Here is a 17,716-nt window from a genome sequence, read left to right as displayed (position 1 = left end):
CTGTGCGTGCGTGCAGACCTGGGATGGGGGCGCAGAGATACAGCGGGGACCGGTCACCACCCACGAGCGCCCCTCCCTCCACAGACAGAGCAGAAACAAGGCTCACACTCGCAGCTCCAGAGACATGCAAAGGCCAGGAAGAAAGGCACTTCAGGGATTCCTCTCCTCAAGGGCATTAAACAATAAACAGAGACCATAACCTCCTTCCAGAGTATTCGCTCCCTGGATGAGCACCTACTCAGACCTCGCCAAGCACAGGTGTCAGCACCAGGCCACCCAAGTGCACGATTGCCCACCACGGAGCCCACCGCGGAGCCTACCGCTCCGGGTAAAACCACAGAACAGAGACTAGGGCTGCACCCGCCCACGGCCGAATGCTGAAGCAGAGCGGAGAGCAGACCGCCGCCGGCAGAACAGTACGCAGCCAGGAAAAGGCATGACGTCCTGAGCCACGCAGTGAACAACAAGGGTGAGCCTCCAGGACACGATGCAAAGTTCAAGAATCTGAATGCAAGCGGCCTCACATTCTGTGATTCCATGTGTTTCCATGATCGAGGCCGTGGAAGCAAAGCAGGCCGGCAGCTGCTAGAGCCTAGGGCATGGGAGAGCAGAGCGGCGGTCTTCCCTTACGCAGTGAGGACAACGCTCTGGCATCAAGACAATGATGACGGTTTGCAACCTGTGTGCAGCCAAAAATCACTGAAAGGTACACTTTGAAGGGCGTATTTCACGGTACGTGTATCATCATCTAATTTGTTTTCAAGGATCAGTAAGGGGGGAGGGGCAGGGTGGCAAATGTGACCAATTCTGAGGGCACCAGGGACTTTGTGAGCAAAAACAGGGTCTGACCTTGACCGCCTGTGAGCCTGTGGCTGGAGGAGGCAAAGGGGTAGGAAGACGGCCTGCGCGTGGGGGAGCACAGGTGCAGTGACCCAAAGCTGGACCAAAGGGCCTGTCTCTCTCTCTTCTGAGGCACTCAGGGGCCTTGATGTCAGCCAAGGCCCAGGCAACATATCTGGTCCCTACAAACGTCCTGGAAATGCAACTCAAGCTCCACGGGTCATGGGTCGTGCGTCCATGACCACCTCTTAGCAGTCCCTCTATTAGGCACGGCACGGGGGAGTAGAAAGCCGCAGACCATTCCCACCAATCAGAAGAACAATATATCAGAACTTCAGAAAGTAGATCAAATCTCAAAGTCCTGGGCGAAAGCAACTGCCAATACGGGGGACAAAAGAGGAACTCAAAACTCAGCTCTGCAACGTTACGTGTCAGGCAGAAAGAAAGATATCAAGTCCAGGTTAAACTAGACGGACGGGTACTATGAAGACACCACACAGCCTTGAGCCTCGGCACTCAGGGTCTTCAAGCATCACCGCGACTGTCACCACGGGATCAAACACTGAAAACAGGGTGTTACGATTCAAATATTTGGAAAGGCGGCTTTTCTCACTTACGGGATCAGACGAGCTCCTCGGTTTCTCCAACTCCGTGCCACCGGCAGTTCGAGCCCCGTGATTGCGTTTGGGGGACTGTCCTGTGTGGCCCCCTGGCCGTTCCACCACAGGCCAGCAGCACCCCACTGTCATAACCCAAAATGCTTCCAGACACGGCTGAATGTCCCCTGAGGGGTACGGTCGCTGGAGGGAACCACTGGGTTTCCGGCAACTACATGTACCTTCTCTCTACAAGCTCTGACGATTCCCTTGGGAAGAACGTCCTTCCTCCACATCTGCCTGGTTGTCTCCACGCCTCCCACGCTGACAGTCTCCCCACAAGAAGACAAATGAAAACTTACTAGAGAAGCCCGTTCCACGGGCTCTAGGCGACTGTTCAAGCCCAGTCTCGGGGCGCGTGGGTGGCTCAGTTAGTTAAGCAGCCAACTCTTGGTTTCGGCTCCGGTCTTGATCTCACGGTCGTGAGATCGAGCCCCACATCAGACTCTGTGCTTGGTATAGAGTCTGCTTCAGCTTCTCTCCCTCTCCCTCCAGCTCACACTCTCTCTCTCCCTCTCTCGGAAATAAGTAAGTGATGTCTTAAAAATGCCCAGTGTCTAAAGCAGAAGAAAAGCAACACCATCCATCTGCGGGGGGACACGAGGTTCCTGTGACGTGCCTCCTCCTCTCCTACCCCCACTCCCATTTGAGGACTAGACTCCAAAGTTTTAGTCCCCAAAAGGCCACGGAGGACTCAGCGGACACCTAAAAATGCATCCGGGTCCCCCTCCCACTTAGGAGTCCTCCTCACACGGAAACTCTCGAAGAACCCACAAAGCACCAGACCTTCCAATAAATCGGTTTTGGAGTCTCCGCAAGCATGTGGAACCATGATCATGTGCGACTCCAAAGGCCTGGGGGCTTGGGACACGGGCTACCTGGCCGTCCAGACGCAGGGAGCTTACCGTCCGGGGGCATCAAGGCCTTGTTGTTTTGTGTGCACCACCCCACGGGGTGCAGATCCGCGATCACCACGTCACACCAGAAGTCGGCCCGGCGGTCCTCGCCGTATCCACAGTAACGCAGAAGCAGCAGCTGCCCACACGTGGTGATGACCGTGGCCACCCAGTACGTGTCGGGGTTGTTCTTGTTGGCTACCTCCAACTTCATCCCCGGCTGGAAATTGCTCTGAAGACTGATTTCAACCTTCAGGAAGGAGAAACACAGGGAAAATGTCACTGCATCAGACACATTGTATCAGTTGAGAACTACTGAAAACCCAGCACTTGAAAACACTATTCCTCTTGCCCTAGGGCAGCTGGAAGAGAAATACAAGAAGAGCCACCCACCAGACGTTTACCAGTAGCCTGGATAAGTATCAGAGATTAAAACAGACGAAATTAACTTCAGTAATGCATCTTATTTAACTCAAATACTATGTATCCCAAATGTTGCCATTTGAAGATGCAATCAACATGAAAAAAGACAGAGTTGTTTTCCAAGGCAGCCCACAAAATCCCATGAGCTTTCTACGGTCACCCCACATCTCCGGGTGGACGGCACACTTCCAAACTGCTCAGAAACTCCACGTGGCTAGGGGCCACCGGGAGAATAGCACAGCCTTTAAGAATGCATTTCTTTTTCTTTTTTTATTTAGGGGTGATAGTGTATTAATATGTACCAGCTGTCCCCCAAAAAGGAAGCTTTGCAAGCCAGTGAGCCATGACATTGGAAAGCTCACGCATCGGACATCCCCAAGGAGCAGCTGCCTGATTTATACGTGGCTCGTCGACGGGTCCACGCAACTTTTCCTTTAAACGTGGCCCACAGGCCTGGGGAAACTGTGCGTCGGGAAGGAAACTGCACTGTGGTTGGAAGGAAAGTGGGAGAAGTGACTGGATCAAAGGGAACAGGGTGGCTCCACGTGGAGAAATGTTGATGACTTCCTGGTCCAGAAAAGAAGCAAAAAATTGTGGATCGGTATCTCTTTCCTTAACTTCCTCAAGGGATCCAGCCAAGTCACCCCAGCATCTTGAGAGGCAAAAAGGCCAAAAGCAAGAACCGGCTGGAAAAGTACCCCCGTTTGCTTACCAGACTCAGGCTAAATCTTTGCCTTGGATAGCCCAGTGGAAAAGAAAAAAAAAAAAGTTTCTCAGAATTAAATTTTCATTTCCAGTAAAGCAATAGTAATGCCGCAGAACTCGGGTTCTGGAAATTGAGTCTTTCCCTTGCTAATGATAAATTACCAAAATCTCATACATAAGCAAAAGTCTGATAAAACCTCCATCTTTTATTTCCTGGACCTTGTCCTTGGCTGGGCACATTTTGTGCGTTGCTCAAAGAAATATTACTGAAGAAGATGATTTTCTGGTTTGATCCAAATGTGTTCCAAATATTTAGTTATTTCCTCTCATTTCAATCACCTGCCTACAAATGGCTCTAAGACTTACAGGTGTCCTTTTGAAATAAAAGTATTCATTCAAAATAAAAATCATTATCCTTCCTCGATAACATTACTCAGCCTATGGATTTGCCCTGTTTGCTGGCTCTTTACTCCCATCAGTCCTACCTGTCTCAGGCTGTGTGCCCTTTGCAGGGCCACGTCTGTCTGCTGCGGTGCCTCAGGGTGCAGAATAAGGGTAAGGTGCCCACGGTTCCGCCCAGAGCCCCGCCCAGGGCCCAGCCCTGTTAGCGGAAGAGATCAAGTTCAAGGACGGACGAGGCGCGTACTTCTGACAGCTGGCTGCCCTCCCCTTCTGATTTCTAAAAAATCCTGCCTCCATTTCCCTTTTCTTCCCAAAGGTTCAGCATCGTCCTGCGGATGCCCCTTCCCACCTTCCGAATGCAGACCAGAAAGACAGGCGGGGTGACGTACGTGCTTGAAGGATGTGTGAGGGGCTGCGCTGGCGCCTGTTTCTTCCAGGTACTCCCCCCAGTTAAAGCCGATTTCCTCCAGGCCCGAACCTTCTTCTGTCAAAAGACAAAGGGAAATGGAAGAATGTCAACACCAGAGCGAAGAGCGGAAAGGCACCAGCCTCCCATGAAGCACAGGGGATCCTTAATGCAAGAGACAAGGGAACTCAATCAACGGAGCAGACGGGTCTTGTTGAGGGCGCTGCTGAGGGCCCTGGGGGCTCAGTGGGTAGGTCAGTGAAGCATCTGCCTTAGGCTCAGGTCATGATCCCAGGGTCAGCAGATCCATCGAGTCCCGTGCCCAGCTCCCTGCTCAGCCCAGAGCCTGCCTCTCCCTCTCCCTCTGATGTTCCCCCTGCTCATGTTCTCACTCTCTTTCTCTCTCAAATAAATAAAATCTTAAAAAAAAAATAAATAAATAAAAATAAATAAAACAGGATGCTGCTGGTCCTGTCAGCTTCGGCGTGGGAATTGTGGAATGTTGACTAAGGAAAGGGAACACTGAGGAAATCCTGCCTGAACTATGCTGGCAAAATCAAGTGTAAAATTAAGTGCTCTCAGGCAAATGAAAAGCGATTTGTTTCGGGGCATATCTGCTGCCGGTTAGAGTGCTTGTTGGGAATCAGCCTCTGTCACGGTGGCCCTCCCTTCTCCGGGGAGGTTGGAAGACCAGGTCAAGGAAACCTGGACGTGTCGACAGCACGGGCACCTCAGAGTGGTGAGAGATTAGAGATCAGACAGCAACAGCACAGACTGTTCGTGTCCTCAGGGACCTCAGGAAGCACTGACTCTGATGTGCTTCCAAGGAAAAAACTATCTGAGGTCCAGAAGCCTTGCTCGAGTATGTGAGGTCACCTAGCAACTTAGGGACAGAAACCAAGCAGCTGCCAATCAAGTAATTCCCAAAACATTTAAGACTGTATGTAAGATACAATCTGTATAGTCAAAAAGAACCCACTGACTCATTTTAATGCATGGATAACAGTATCATGCATGGATTCCAACGGGAAGAACACACAAGCTGTAAACATGACTTTAACCTCTCTCAAGGCTATCACAACATAAAGAACATAGAGCGTAGGCCTGTCCACACATGTGGCTAAGCGAAAGCATCGAAGTTTAGCTTCCCTTTCCTTGGGAGAAATGCAACGGCTGCTGATGCTCAAGCTGTGAATCTCCTATAAGCAAGAGCCTGTTTCATGGGCCAAGAATAAATACTGTTCTCAGCCACATTATTAATGGAGAAATGTTGTGCCCTGGCAGATGAGCTGGGGAATCAGCAGCAGGAGGCTCTTGGAAAGAAAGCCATGCTTTCTTCAATTTAAGTACGGAAAGTAATTTTCTGGTGCTACTTTGTATCGTCTCGGAAATGGACAGCTAATTTTTGGAAAGCCAAACAATGCTAGGTTAAAAGCAGTGACCTTACATTTTGTCTTCTAAATCAAAGTTGCTCAGAATTAGCCTCCTCGAGTTGCTCCCTATGAGCTGGTTTATAATTCAATGTGAAGGAAAAATAAAAGCGACCCGAAGAGGAAACCCTTCCCTCTTGTTTTTGTCCCAACATTCCACTTTATCCAGGGACTAAGGTCCTTCCATTGGAAACAGGCTCCCTGAAAAAAGTCAGCAGGTCCTGCACCAGCCACTTAACAAGAGATGTTGCCGAGACACCATGACGCAAAGCTGCAGGAAACACAGTTGCTTTCTGGAAACCCCTCCAGGTGTCGCCCAAAGGCTCGACTCACAACTCTTTGCCCAAAAGGCCGCAAGCATCAATTACCAGCTTTGCTTTCTGATGGACTAGCCAGAAGCATCCGCACACATCTCATTTGCTCAGGGCACCTGGTGCAGAGGAAGTCTGTGACTTCTCCACAGCCTACCTGTCCGGCCCCCACTCAGCCCGTGCCACCTGCAGGCCGGCCCACCGCAGCCAGGGTCACGCATTTCCGGCCCCACAGAGCCACCACGCAGTCACAGCAGTGCCGAAAGACCCATACAGGACTGGGGTGTCAGCTCGGTGCTAACCGCTTTGCGTGCATCACCCCCTTTCGTCCTTCCCAAAACCCTGACGGATGGTGCCTACCACCCCCATGGCACATGACAGGAGCCCAGAGAGGCTGGGGGCAGGGGGCGGTCACCGGGACCACGCAACTGTCTAGTCACAGAGGCAGGAATCCCACTGGGGCTGTCCTGTTTCAAGCTGGAACTGTCCCGAGACACCTCTCTGTACCTCCCTTCTGCCTGCATCATGCGTGGGGTATAGGCTCTCCAGCGCCACTACCCATTCCTCCTCCTGGAGAACCCAGGGCACACTCGGGGCCAGCTTCTCTGTCTTCCGTGCCGCTGAGCACGAGAGCCCTCCAGACCCCAGCCCGGCAGCAGGATGATGCAGGAAGTGCGGGAAGGCGGGAAGCGGTAGCCAAGCTCAGAAAGAACAGCGCATGCAGAGCCCCCAGAGCCTTCAGCAGCAGGACGAGACTGGGAGGGGCGACAAGGGTATGAAACTCGGGCCTGGGCCTTCGGAGGCAGGTGGTCCTGGGAGAGCTGCGGGTCAATGAACAGCTCCTGGGAACTGGAAGGGATCTCGTGGGGAGTGATGGCTCCCCCGGCATCAGAAGCATCTGTCTGCGGACACACCGCAGAGGAAGGGCCTGCAGCAGCCAGCGCCTGGGGCCGGAAAGCCCCACTAAGCTTCAGCACCCACCACGCCTGGAAGGACCAGGGAGCCCATCGCGTGGAATCATCCGTGCGCGTGAGCCCGTGGCTTCAATCTCTCCGCTCCAGCCTTGAGACCGCTCGCTTCGGTTCTCCACGCTGCCAACAACTTCAATCGAGGCCGCCGGCATTCTCCCCAAACCCCGTCCTCACCGGGGTTTAACTCATTCATTACAAACCGAGCTTCTCTCCCTGCGACGAGCAGGCTGCGGACGGCTTCCAGGCTCACGCGGGCGTTCGCTCGAGTCACCAGGGGACGGAAAGGCCCCCCAGGGACTCCCCAGCGAGCTCGGAAGAACCGTTCCACGCTCTACCGTCCCAGGAAAATACTTCGAAGTCAAAGCTGGCATGGGATTTTATTTAAAAGCTCAAGCCTGTGTGCCCAGCATCGGTAGCTTCCAACGATAAAATCATACACAACGCGCAGGGGTCCCCACCAGAAGGCCTTCCCCGACCTGTGACTCACAGCACGTCCCCCAGGCACACGATCCACGAACAGCCCGTTCTCTGCAGACCTTTCAATGAGCAACAGATAAACACGCACCCTGTTTACGAGAGGAGGTCTCATAAACCCAGAGCAAATATTTACAGCTGACTCATAAACCTCACCAACCCATAAACATTTGATCAGGGAAATGCTGACAAGCTCCGTCCCCTGCCAAGGCACCAGTCAGAAGTGTTTCTCCCTGTGATGTCAAGAAAACAGGCCATGAAACGCGACCAAGAAGACCGCACGTTCTCCAAGAAAACAGGCGCCCTCATTAGTGGCCATTCAGTGATGGAGAACAGAAGGCTACTTACGGGACCAGCCTATTCCCTGATAGATAGAGAAAGCATGCTCAAAGTTCAGGTGTGGATGCTGACACACCTTACCCATGCGAGTAGAAAGCAGGGTAAACACGGCTCACACACACTCTCTTTTTTTTTTTTTTAAGGAATCCAATCTCAGGTTTTGGTTTTAGAGTCTGAATTGGGCTAACTTTGCAAGGCTGAGCGCTAACGTCCGTGACCACTAGCCAATAAAAGAACGGAGAGCCTGCAGGTTTGGAGCCCATGAAATCTCACACGACACCTAGATATTTCTTGGGAAAAGAAAGAAGAGAAAGGTTTCCTCGGGAAGAGAAAGAAGGCTTTACGTAGGCTGACAGGGCGTTCATACCACCGCAAGGTTTAAAAAGTACTTCCATTACTGCATTAAGCAGACTCACAACACGAAGGACGCTGGGAAAGGGCGGCCCAAGGTCACAGGAAGGACCAAGTTCACGGCCGCAAGACGTCCCCCAGGGAAGGGACAATCAACCTGCACTCAAGACGATGCAGACGGCTAGAGAAATTTTCCAGAAAGACACACACACACAACCTAAAAATCACCCAGTCACCCAGTTGGGGGGCGGGCAGGGAGAGGGGAAGGCAGTAACTTTTCTAAAGAGAATTCTTTGGGGTCTTTGTTTTGTTTTGTTTTTAACAGGGAACACAAATGGAGTCATACAGAACCAGTTCCCAGCACCAAGAATCAGAAATCTGAATTTTTCTAAGGAGAATGTTGACTCCTTTCCTTCCAAAATTTAAACAACAACAACAACAAAAAATCTATGGGACTGCAGTTAATGTATTCCTAGCACACACAGAGAAAGAAAGAAAGAGAGAGAAAAAGGAAAAAAAAAAAAAAAAACCTGCTTAAGCCCACGTTCCCAGCATAACCCTTCACTCAGAGGCCCGCCCGGTCTGAACGTGCAACCCCACTTTATCTCCAGCTTCATCGGGAAATTACATCCAGCCAGCCTGGAAAAATCATGTCAAGGAGTCTATTTATCACCGTGTCGGCATGTTGTTTGGCTTGCTTTGATCACGGCAACTGGAGAAGCCCAGAGTTCCCGGCACCAGCTCGGGTCCCCAGCCTCCCCCGCCCGCCGGGTGACAACGCCGTCCGCCCTGTCTGCTGGGGAGGCCGCCGGCTCTGGGGTCTGCGCTCATCCCGGCCACATCCTCTGCGCCCCTGGGAGGAGTCGCCGTTTCCCGGGGCGCCTGTTTCCTTTATAGGACTCAGATGCCAGTCAAACTAGGATTTGAGCTTTCATGAGTAGAAAAGGCAAAATGGGAAGTAAAAAAAGCCGTTAGTCCGATTCGGACCTCACCGCGGTCCGGTGAAGCTTTAGCGAAAGTCAGAGGAGAGGGACGGCTCGTCCGCGCGAGGAAGGGCAGCGGCTCGGGGTCGGGCGTGGGCACACCAGTCCCAGCAGCCGGCCCGGGACCTGGGCTGAGAAGAGCTCCAGGCACCTATGCGTAGTCACCTGCCGGGGGAGATGGCCCGTGTCCATCACATGTGGGGAGGGGACAGCAGACAAGTGGAGGAAGGACAAGAAAACAGCTGGGTCGTGCCCACGTCCCAGAAAGAGCGTGTCTGCACATGGAGGGGGCGCGCTTGGCGCACCTTGGTGACTTCGTCCCGCACGGAAGGGCAGGTGTGACCCACTGTGCAGAGCACCTGCTCCCGGGCCTCCAGATGCTGGAAATGAAACCCTGGCCCCAACCCAAGAACCAAGGGACTTCGCCATGTTGTCCGGTGTCCCCCTCTTTACCATGCGGATGATATAAGCAGCTATTTCACGGGGTCATGGAAGGGTAAACCAAGTCAACAGACACAAAGTGCTTGCAGAGTGCCTACCATACAGCTCAAACTCAGGGTCACGTACATACCTGTCCCTGGTCCACAGAGAACCAGCTGCGCCTACCTTCTCCTGCTCTTCTGGTGAGCGGGTCCGGCACGAAATGCTCGTGGCCCCAAACATGTCACAGTGGGTCCCACCACCAGACACCCCACCACCAGTCACCCCACCACCGACGCCAGAACAGACCTGTTTTCTGTATCGCCAGCTTGAAGAGGAAAATAAGCTTCCTGAGGATTCGTACTGCCTGGTTTAACAGAGAGTGTTCGAGACGACCCTGGGTTTCTGGCAGTCGGCCTCTGCCCTCTACAGAGGTTTAGATCCTGCCCTAAATTTATTTCTCCTTGAGGAGCCGCTCTTCGTGTCTCATCTAAAAGTCTCCGAAGAGCCGCTTGTGGAAATTCCAAGAAGAAAGGAAAGATCAGCCACATAAAGGGGAGAAAGGCTCCTGGGCCCATGTCTATGCATGTTAAGACACTCTGGAGTCCTTCAGAACTACCATTTCTAGAAAAAAGCCTCCCGTCTCGTGTGATTCAGGCTGCCGTCGTGCATGAGCAAGGAAGCCACCATGAAGCGTGTGCACACGACGGGCCTTCGGCACAAGCCCAGCCCAGCCGGTGACAGAACAAATCTCCTGCTTCCCTATTCATGGGATCCCCCACGAGGAAACGCAGCCCAAATAATTCTCCCGAAACCGTATTATTGCCAATGGGCTTCAAAACCTACGTGAGCTCGACAGATATATTGCCGCTGCAAGAAACTGAGAAGTCAACACATGTTAGGTTTCTCAACAGGCTCGAAAACACACTATTGAAAACGAGGAAGTCACAGACATAGGACCGTTCTGCAAAGGCACGGTGAGAGCCCGGGGTACGAAAAGTGGAAATATAATCTCACGCAGCAAACCTAAGACAGAGTTTTTTTAAAAAGCAGATTTGTACTTAAATAAGAGTAGGGTGAAACTTCCGCCTATGGGACTGACTTTCCTCAGAAGAGAATTTCCATACTTCCACTGGGGGACAATGTCTCAGCTCTGCTTCTAGAAGTTTCCTCACTCCAGCTTAGGTACAGAAGGGAAATAGGGCAGGTAGGGAAACGGGGCTGATTAGGAAGCAGACACGAACGTCCTTCTACATATTTAGGCAATAACTTCAGGGGTTTCCAGATTTTTTTTTGCAGATAAAGATAGAAATTTGAGTTATCGCAATAAATCCAATGATATCGAGCCATCGGTAATGCTGCCCTTGACCGCACTCGTCCAAATAAAAAGGCAAACATCGTGATTTCTCCAGGTAAGTGTCAAATCTCCCACTGAGTTAAGGATCAACAGCTTTTTACATGAATTCACCAGAGCGAATATTCAAGATCCAGACAGCTAACCTGTCCTGATTGAATTTGCTGTGATGAAAACAGAGCAATCATTTAAAAAAAAAAAAAGAAGTAGCTTTCTAAAACGGACTCTTGTGTAAGTATTTAGAAAAAGATGCATGAATTAACTCACTGATGAAATACTAACATTCGCTCTAAGGCTGGTTAGGTGTTAGAGTCCTTGCACGGAGGAAAAACTTGACCACAGGCTCACGTGACTTAAATTTCTTTCCCATTCGGCACTTCTCTGAAAGACACGCTCAAGGTTTCGGAGGGGAGGGGAGGCGGTGGCGTCGGTGCCTGGGCGGATCCTGCTGTCCTGTCCCTCAAAGCACTTGGGAGACAAGTTTGATATTCCCACCTCCCTTGCACTGGTGCAGACACAAGAGTCATTCTGGTGAAGAGTTTCTGAGCAAAAGGGCCAGCTGTGTCTTGGGAGCCAGATGACGTCCCTGTTGATTCAGGACCCGTAACAGAAAGACGGTGCGTCCTGACTGGCAAAAATGACATATAAACATTTTACTGTGTCAGCCACTGAGACGCTGAAGCGATCTGTCACATCCCTGTGACCCACCCCTCACCATCTAGTTTTTTGCATAACTTTCAAGCTACTGTAGGCTTCTAACTATGACAGCAGATGCTAGGAAGAGGCAGCGTGAGGGATCTAGAAATGTCCAGCCCACTGATGCCTGAACATTTTCAGGAAGATCTGGGTCACGGAATCACTACGTCCGAGAGAAAAATCCAGAAAACAACGCCCCACCTGAATCGAGACCTCCATGACCGCTCGCTGAGCTCTGCTGTTTCTCCGGGGGTGAGGAGGCGGGTTCCTGCATGCTGGACGCGGACAAGCTGCCCTCCATGCCTAGTGAGTAAGGGTCCTCCTCTCTTAACGCATCCCGCAGCAAGAATTACCTAGGAGCAACCAACAAAGGAAAAAAAAAAATCAGAGAACCTGGATTATTTTCTTTTGTTTTTCAAGTCCCTCCCCGCCAGATAAGAGCATCCTATCAGATCTGCTACCGGGTCATCCTAACAGGCAGGATGCCGCATAACGCTGGTAACGGAAATACCCACGCCCGGGGGAGACGGCGCGCGTGTCCCAAGCAACGTGCGACCAGACCCAGGCAAGGGCTCGACGTTTGCCAAGGTGCTTTCTGACCAATCAGACTTTTTCGAGCACAGCCCCGCGAGTCTTCGCTGGCATTCTGCTAGGACGAGGTGGAAAAACAGGTAAAATTACAGGCGCTTCTCGCGGAACCTACAATTCAGTTCATTTACGTTCCAGCTCACAAAAGAGCCGGGCACGCCACTCTCAAGGGTCGGCCACGCTCATCGCCGGTGTTCGACACAGCCACGCGGGCCTTTTAAATCTTGCCCTCGTTCAACGTCTGCTTGTGCTGCACACGTAGATGAAAGTTTAAATCAGCAAAAGAGCAAGGATAAAGGAAGGCACAGTAACTCTCCACCTATGAATAGAATATTTTGTCACCCACATAAAGAAAATACCTTTATTTATTTGTAAATAAATACCTTTATTTATTTGTTCATTTAATAATGTAAATAAATGCCTTTATTTATTTATTATTTATATATTATTTATATATAGTATATAGTATTTATTATTTTTATTTATTATAAATACATAAATAAATAATTTGTCACCCACATGAAGAAAATATCACTCCCTTTTAAGCCGCCACACACGTGCACGCACACACACTCACACTCGCACATACACACGCACATGCCCCTTTGGGTGCTATTCAGTTGACTTTCCTGGAAAATTATTTTGAGGTCAGGTCAAAATTAAAGGTTCATAAAAGGTTCACGAGTCCCCTGCACCACGGCAGGAAAAAGGCAGAAAACTCTCGCAGGAGAAGACCGGCGAGGTCCCAGGTACCCGGTGCGGGAACTTAACCCAGCACCAACTTACTACCCACCTGTTCATCAAATACTACACCAGACGCCGTGGGGGTGGGGGAGGGATACGAAGCCATTTGTCCGTCAAAATTCAAAGGAAGAAAATACCTACTTTCGAATAGGAACCATGGAAATGTCGAGACTGGCTCTTCCAGCGGCAACCTAAGCCTCTTGCGGGTACGAAGAGAAGTACACAAATAAGAAAATGAAATGACAGATTATCAGGTAAACGTAACCAACTGGGAGACCATCTCTGACTCATGCACAGCTTCTGAGCACAGGTGCTTATGCTGCTTTCTGAAGCAAAAGTGAGCCTGTGCGATCTGAGGACCAGAAGTCAGGACGGGGACACAGGAGAAGACAAGGCTGTCCCAGGAAACAGGAGGGCACTGGTTAAAAGGCTGAAATGGCTTCCGGGGTTTAAAAGTCCCATCAAGGATCAGGAAATACCCCAGGCTCAACGGAGCCCTCTGTGGGGCCAAGAAAGCAAGGCAGGACAGTCCTACCCCGCCCTCCAGCAGCGTCTAAGACCGACGGTGCAAGGAAACTGGGTGCATCCAGGAACGACCTCAACCTAAACGAAAACTGGTGTGTTTTTCTTTAGTTTGTTTTGTTTTGTTTTGTTTTAAGAAATAAGTAAAGGAATGCATGGAACAGATACACGGGTTCCAAGATGCTTTAAAACAGAGGGCATTGGCAACCCCAGCACTTTGCACATTGGGGCTGGCTAATTTTACCGCAGCGACAACCGTTTGCTAAAATTGCACACGCGATGACGGGCAGAACTGCATTCTCCTAAGAGCACTCCTGCTACCACGCAGACGCTGGGATTTGTGGGCAGCCACGGTTCCGGAGGTCCCCTCCCTGCGGGGCAGCATGCAGTTGGCCGGGCAGGAGAGGGATGGGCCACCGGGGCTCCCCACAAGCCCTGGTGCCCTAGGCCTGGATGTCACAGCAGGTGGCGGTACGCACCGTGTCCCCAGCGCCACCGGCATCCAGGAGCCATGGCCACTGCCATCGGCAGAGAACTCACTTGTTGATAAGCAAGCGTGGCCATGCCACCAGAGACCCAGGAGCCAACAAGCGCCCGGGCAAGAACAGGTACGCGGAGCACGCAACCACAGCACATACCTGCCCATGACGCCGGAAGCATGGGTGTGAGTTCGTGGATCCCCTGATCACCCAGCCGGGGGGCACCCAGAGGAAGGTGCGGCACCCTCGGGAAACACTGCCTCCCTCACAGATGTCCACTGGGGTCTGTCGGGGAGATCACCGAGGCCTGGGAGGGCCAAAGCACAAGCAGCTGAATGACACAGGAGGGGGAACCCCTGGAGCCAACGGCGTATCAGACAGTCCAGAACAGAGGGCATCCCCACAGGGCACAGGGCGCACGCAATGACCCCTTATAAGCTGGTCAGGGACAGGGACACTAGAGACACAGGCAGAGGCAAGCAAGGCACAGAAGCCGTGATCACCACAAGGAAGATGGGGCCAGGCAGGACCGGAGGAAGTGCTAGCGGAACAGGCCCGAGGCTGAACCCCAAGGCCAGGAGGCTGGTTTGCCCAAGTGAGGACCCCAACCCTGTGTTCCACTCTGCGGACAAGAGCAGACACCGCAGGATTTCACTGCGGGAGTGCCATGATTCGACCTGTTCCAGGCAGCCGTACGCCAGACAGATGGACAGACAGGGACAGGACTCAAACAGGACCCTGTGGAGGAAGGTCTGGGGAGAGAAGAATCAAACAAGTGCACAGCATCCTTCACAAGGCCAATCCAGGGGACGTGCTACAAACGACCCAGGGGTCCCCCCAACATTAACAAGACTCAATCTCTTCACAGCTTGGAGGTAGCTTCCTAGACCAAATCCCTTTCCACAGCTCAGTCTCCACAGCGCGTGCCCAGGCCGTGTCTGTGGACATAAACCCGGCCAGAGAAACCACGTCCAACAGGAGAACGACAGACCGCTCCACAGAAACGTACTTTCGTGGACTTCGTGGGGGCAGCAGAGCTCGCTGGTTAAAACCAACCCCGAAGTCCTACAAAATGAGAACAGGATTTTGAAAAGAAAATCCTTTCCTACCGCCAACCCCCGGCCCCCAAAAAAGGCTATTTTTAAAAAGAGGCATATTGCATTTTGGTTCTTAAAATACATATTAGGTTCAAGACCAAAGGTAAAGCTTTCTATTAATGAAAGTACCTTTATTTTTTTAAAGACATGAAAAGAAAGCTCACAAAGCTGGGTTTTTAAAGGGTAACTTCCTGTTTTTTACAATACACTTGGGACCCTGTGTAAAGTTAATCCCACTCTAATTGGCTCCTCTTCTCTCTAAAGCTGTTGAACACCACAATTAGAGCAACTTGGAGAGTAGCAAGGCTGTGATCTAGCTGTGTGACCCAAGCAAATGACTTGACCTCTCTGTTCCTTCAAACTTCTCATGAAAGCTTGATTAGATGCAATCCAGAGCCCTTTTCAAATCTAAAGTTCTACAAATCTACCAGAGCTTTTTTTTCAGTGTTAACGGTTTTTTTCTGCATTCAGATTACCTGTTTATCTGAAAGAAATTTAACAGAATAAGCACCCTCCCCTGTTAATTCTTTCCACCTCCTCCTATCATTTGGAAAAAAATCAGAGACAGTTAAGTAATTTTAGCATAAGCCAAGCAAAGTCTTGTTAGTAAGAAAATGGGTGGGGAAGAACACTTACTAGATAGTATTCTAGAGCTAACCAGAAATTATTAGGGGTTTTTTTTTACCTATTTTGAATTATTTTTAAGCCAACAAGGTCCAGTCGAACTTTCTAGACCTGCGGGGTCTAATACAGTAACCACCAGCCACATGTGGCTACAGGGCCCTTGAAACGCAGCTAACATGAAAGATGATTTCAATTTAAAGAGAAAAGAAAAGATGATTTCAATTTTAATTTTCATTAAAAAGTCAGAGTGGCTGCTGTATTCGGGAGAAAAGCTAGCCCACTGCACAGGTAGGCCAGGGTTTACTCGATCTGAATTTGGAGCCTGTCATAAATAACCATCAATCCTTGGCTCTCTTGAAAGTTTTAATTTAATAATAGCAAGCTCATTAAAACAGAACTCAGGAATTTTAAAACCTAGGAAACTTCAAAAAGAGTCTTAACAGCTTCCCTGTGATATCCCACAAACACTGCAGAGCAAACATTCCGATGAAGCAGATTTTTACAGAATGTGCTGCATCTTTGCATCACTATAATTTCAAAGAAGTAAAGATCTAATATCCGAAAGCAAGCATGTCACACTAAAATCGCTTCCTGTTCTCATTCATCTATAAATTCAGGAAAATCAGTCCAGCTCAAAAAATGAAATCAGGCTTAAAGTTTATCTGGGAAGGAAAAAGAAAATTAATTATTATTTATTTAGTAATTATAAGAAATGAGTCATGTATCGATGGCTTACAGAATACTTATTGAAAGGGGAAAAGTTTGCTGAAGTTTTTATGACTTCTTAGGGATTCAGCTCTCTGCCCTTGCCCCTGGCCAGACACCGTAAAAAGGAAATCAGGGACTATAAAGTAAGACATCAATTTAAATGCACCAAATCAATCATTTTAAATAGAACTCAAGGGTAGCATTATAAATATCAAAAAGAAAGCCACATCAATGAGTGGCAGAGTTAAACCTTACGTTATTCTATAAGGACGAGTGACAGGACTCTTGTTTACAGAGGAGACTGCAAAATGTGTTTATTTTAGTAAATGTCGCATACACTTGCACTTTTTCTTTTTTTTCTTTTTTAAAGATTTTATGTATTTATTTGACAGAGAGAAATCACAAGTAGATGGAGAGGCAGCCAGAGAGAGAGAGAGGGAAGCAGGCTCTCCACTGAGCAGAGAGCCCGATGCGGGACTCGATCCTAGGGTCCTGGGATCATGACCTGAGCCGAAGGCAGCGGCTTAACCCACTGAGCCACCCAGACGCCCCACACTTGCACTTTTTCAACCATATTTACTGGTTTCCTTCCCATAAAAGGTATACACATGCTGCAGAAGTCTAGAAAATAAAAGTACAAAGGAACACATGAAAATCACTTATCATTCTAACACCTGGGAATAATTAGTCTTATTTGGAGAGAAGGTCCCCCTGACAGCTTCTCTGCGGGGTTTCAGCTCACCTAGAATTTAGAATTTTAACTCGCGTTTCATTTACCATCACACAGCAGCACTTCTCCCACGTCATTAAAATTCTTCGAAAACATGACTGGCACAATTTTTATTATAATACGGAATACGGTAATTTATTTCCCATTCCCCTCATACTGACCATTAAAGGGTTTTTTCTTTCTCCCCATCATCAGCAGTGCCGTGTCCACCACACTCAGCCATAGATGCTAGCAGACCTCCGAGGCTTCCTTCACAACGAGCTCCAGAGGTGAGATGAGGTGCCCAATGCAGGAACACATCTAAGCCTCACGACCCACGCCACCTGCGATCCCACGGATGCGAGCCTCCCAGAGAAACGAGGCCACGGAAAGGGGGCCTGGTGTACGCTGTCCACTCCTGCCACCACGTCACAGGGAAGTAAGCATCATCTTGTCTACACCACCCCCACTTAGGGCCCAAATCCCACCAAACACACCCTACAAGGACCGTGCTCCCTTTTTATAAGTCTGTGGTTATGATGCTCTAGTCGTCACGGTTGACCTCAGGATGCGCGCTAAGCTTTTGTC

At 50.1% G+C, this 17,716-nt stretch overlaps 1 protein-coding gene across 4 annotated transcripts in view; it reads right to left on the bottom strand.

Annotated features, from left to right (window-relative positions):
* The window catches only part of SFMBT2 (Scm like with four mbt domains 2), a 229,218-nt gene that overhangs the window by 196,449 nt on the left and 15,053 nt on the right, over nt 1–17,716 (bottom strand). For all 4 annotated transcript variants that reach the window (XM_045072350.1, XM_045072351.1, XM_004757948.3 and 1 more), the window contains exons 2-4: nt 11,859–12,010; nt 4,312–4,406; nt 2,402–2,642 (exon numbers count right to left, since the gene is read on the bottom strand). In XM_045072350.1, the coding sequence (XP_044928285.1) occupies nt 2,402–2,642; nt 4,312–4,406; nt 11,859–11,958 (436 nt within the window). In that variant the 5' untranslated portion in view covers nt 11,959–12,010. The remainder of the gene's footprint in view (nt 1–2,401; nt 2,643–4,311; nt 4,407–11,858; nt 12,011–17,716) is intronic.

Source organism: Mustela putorius, unplaced genomic scaffold (genome assembly GCF_011764305.1).
Source record: "Mustela putorius furo isolate JIRA1106 unplaced genomic scaffold, ASM1176430v1.1 tig00004033_pilon_pilon_pilon, whole genome shotgun sequence".
Taxonomy (NCBI): Eukaryota; Metazoa; Chordata; class Mammalia; order Carnivora; family Mustelidae; genus Mustela; species Mustela putorius.
Note: the sequence above shows the minus strand (reverse complement) of the source record. Positions and strands in the feature narration are given on the sequence as shown.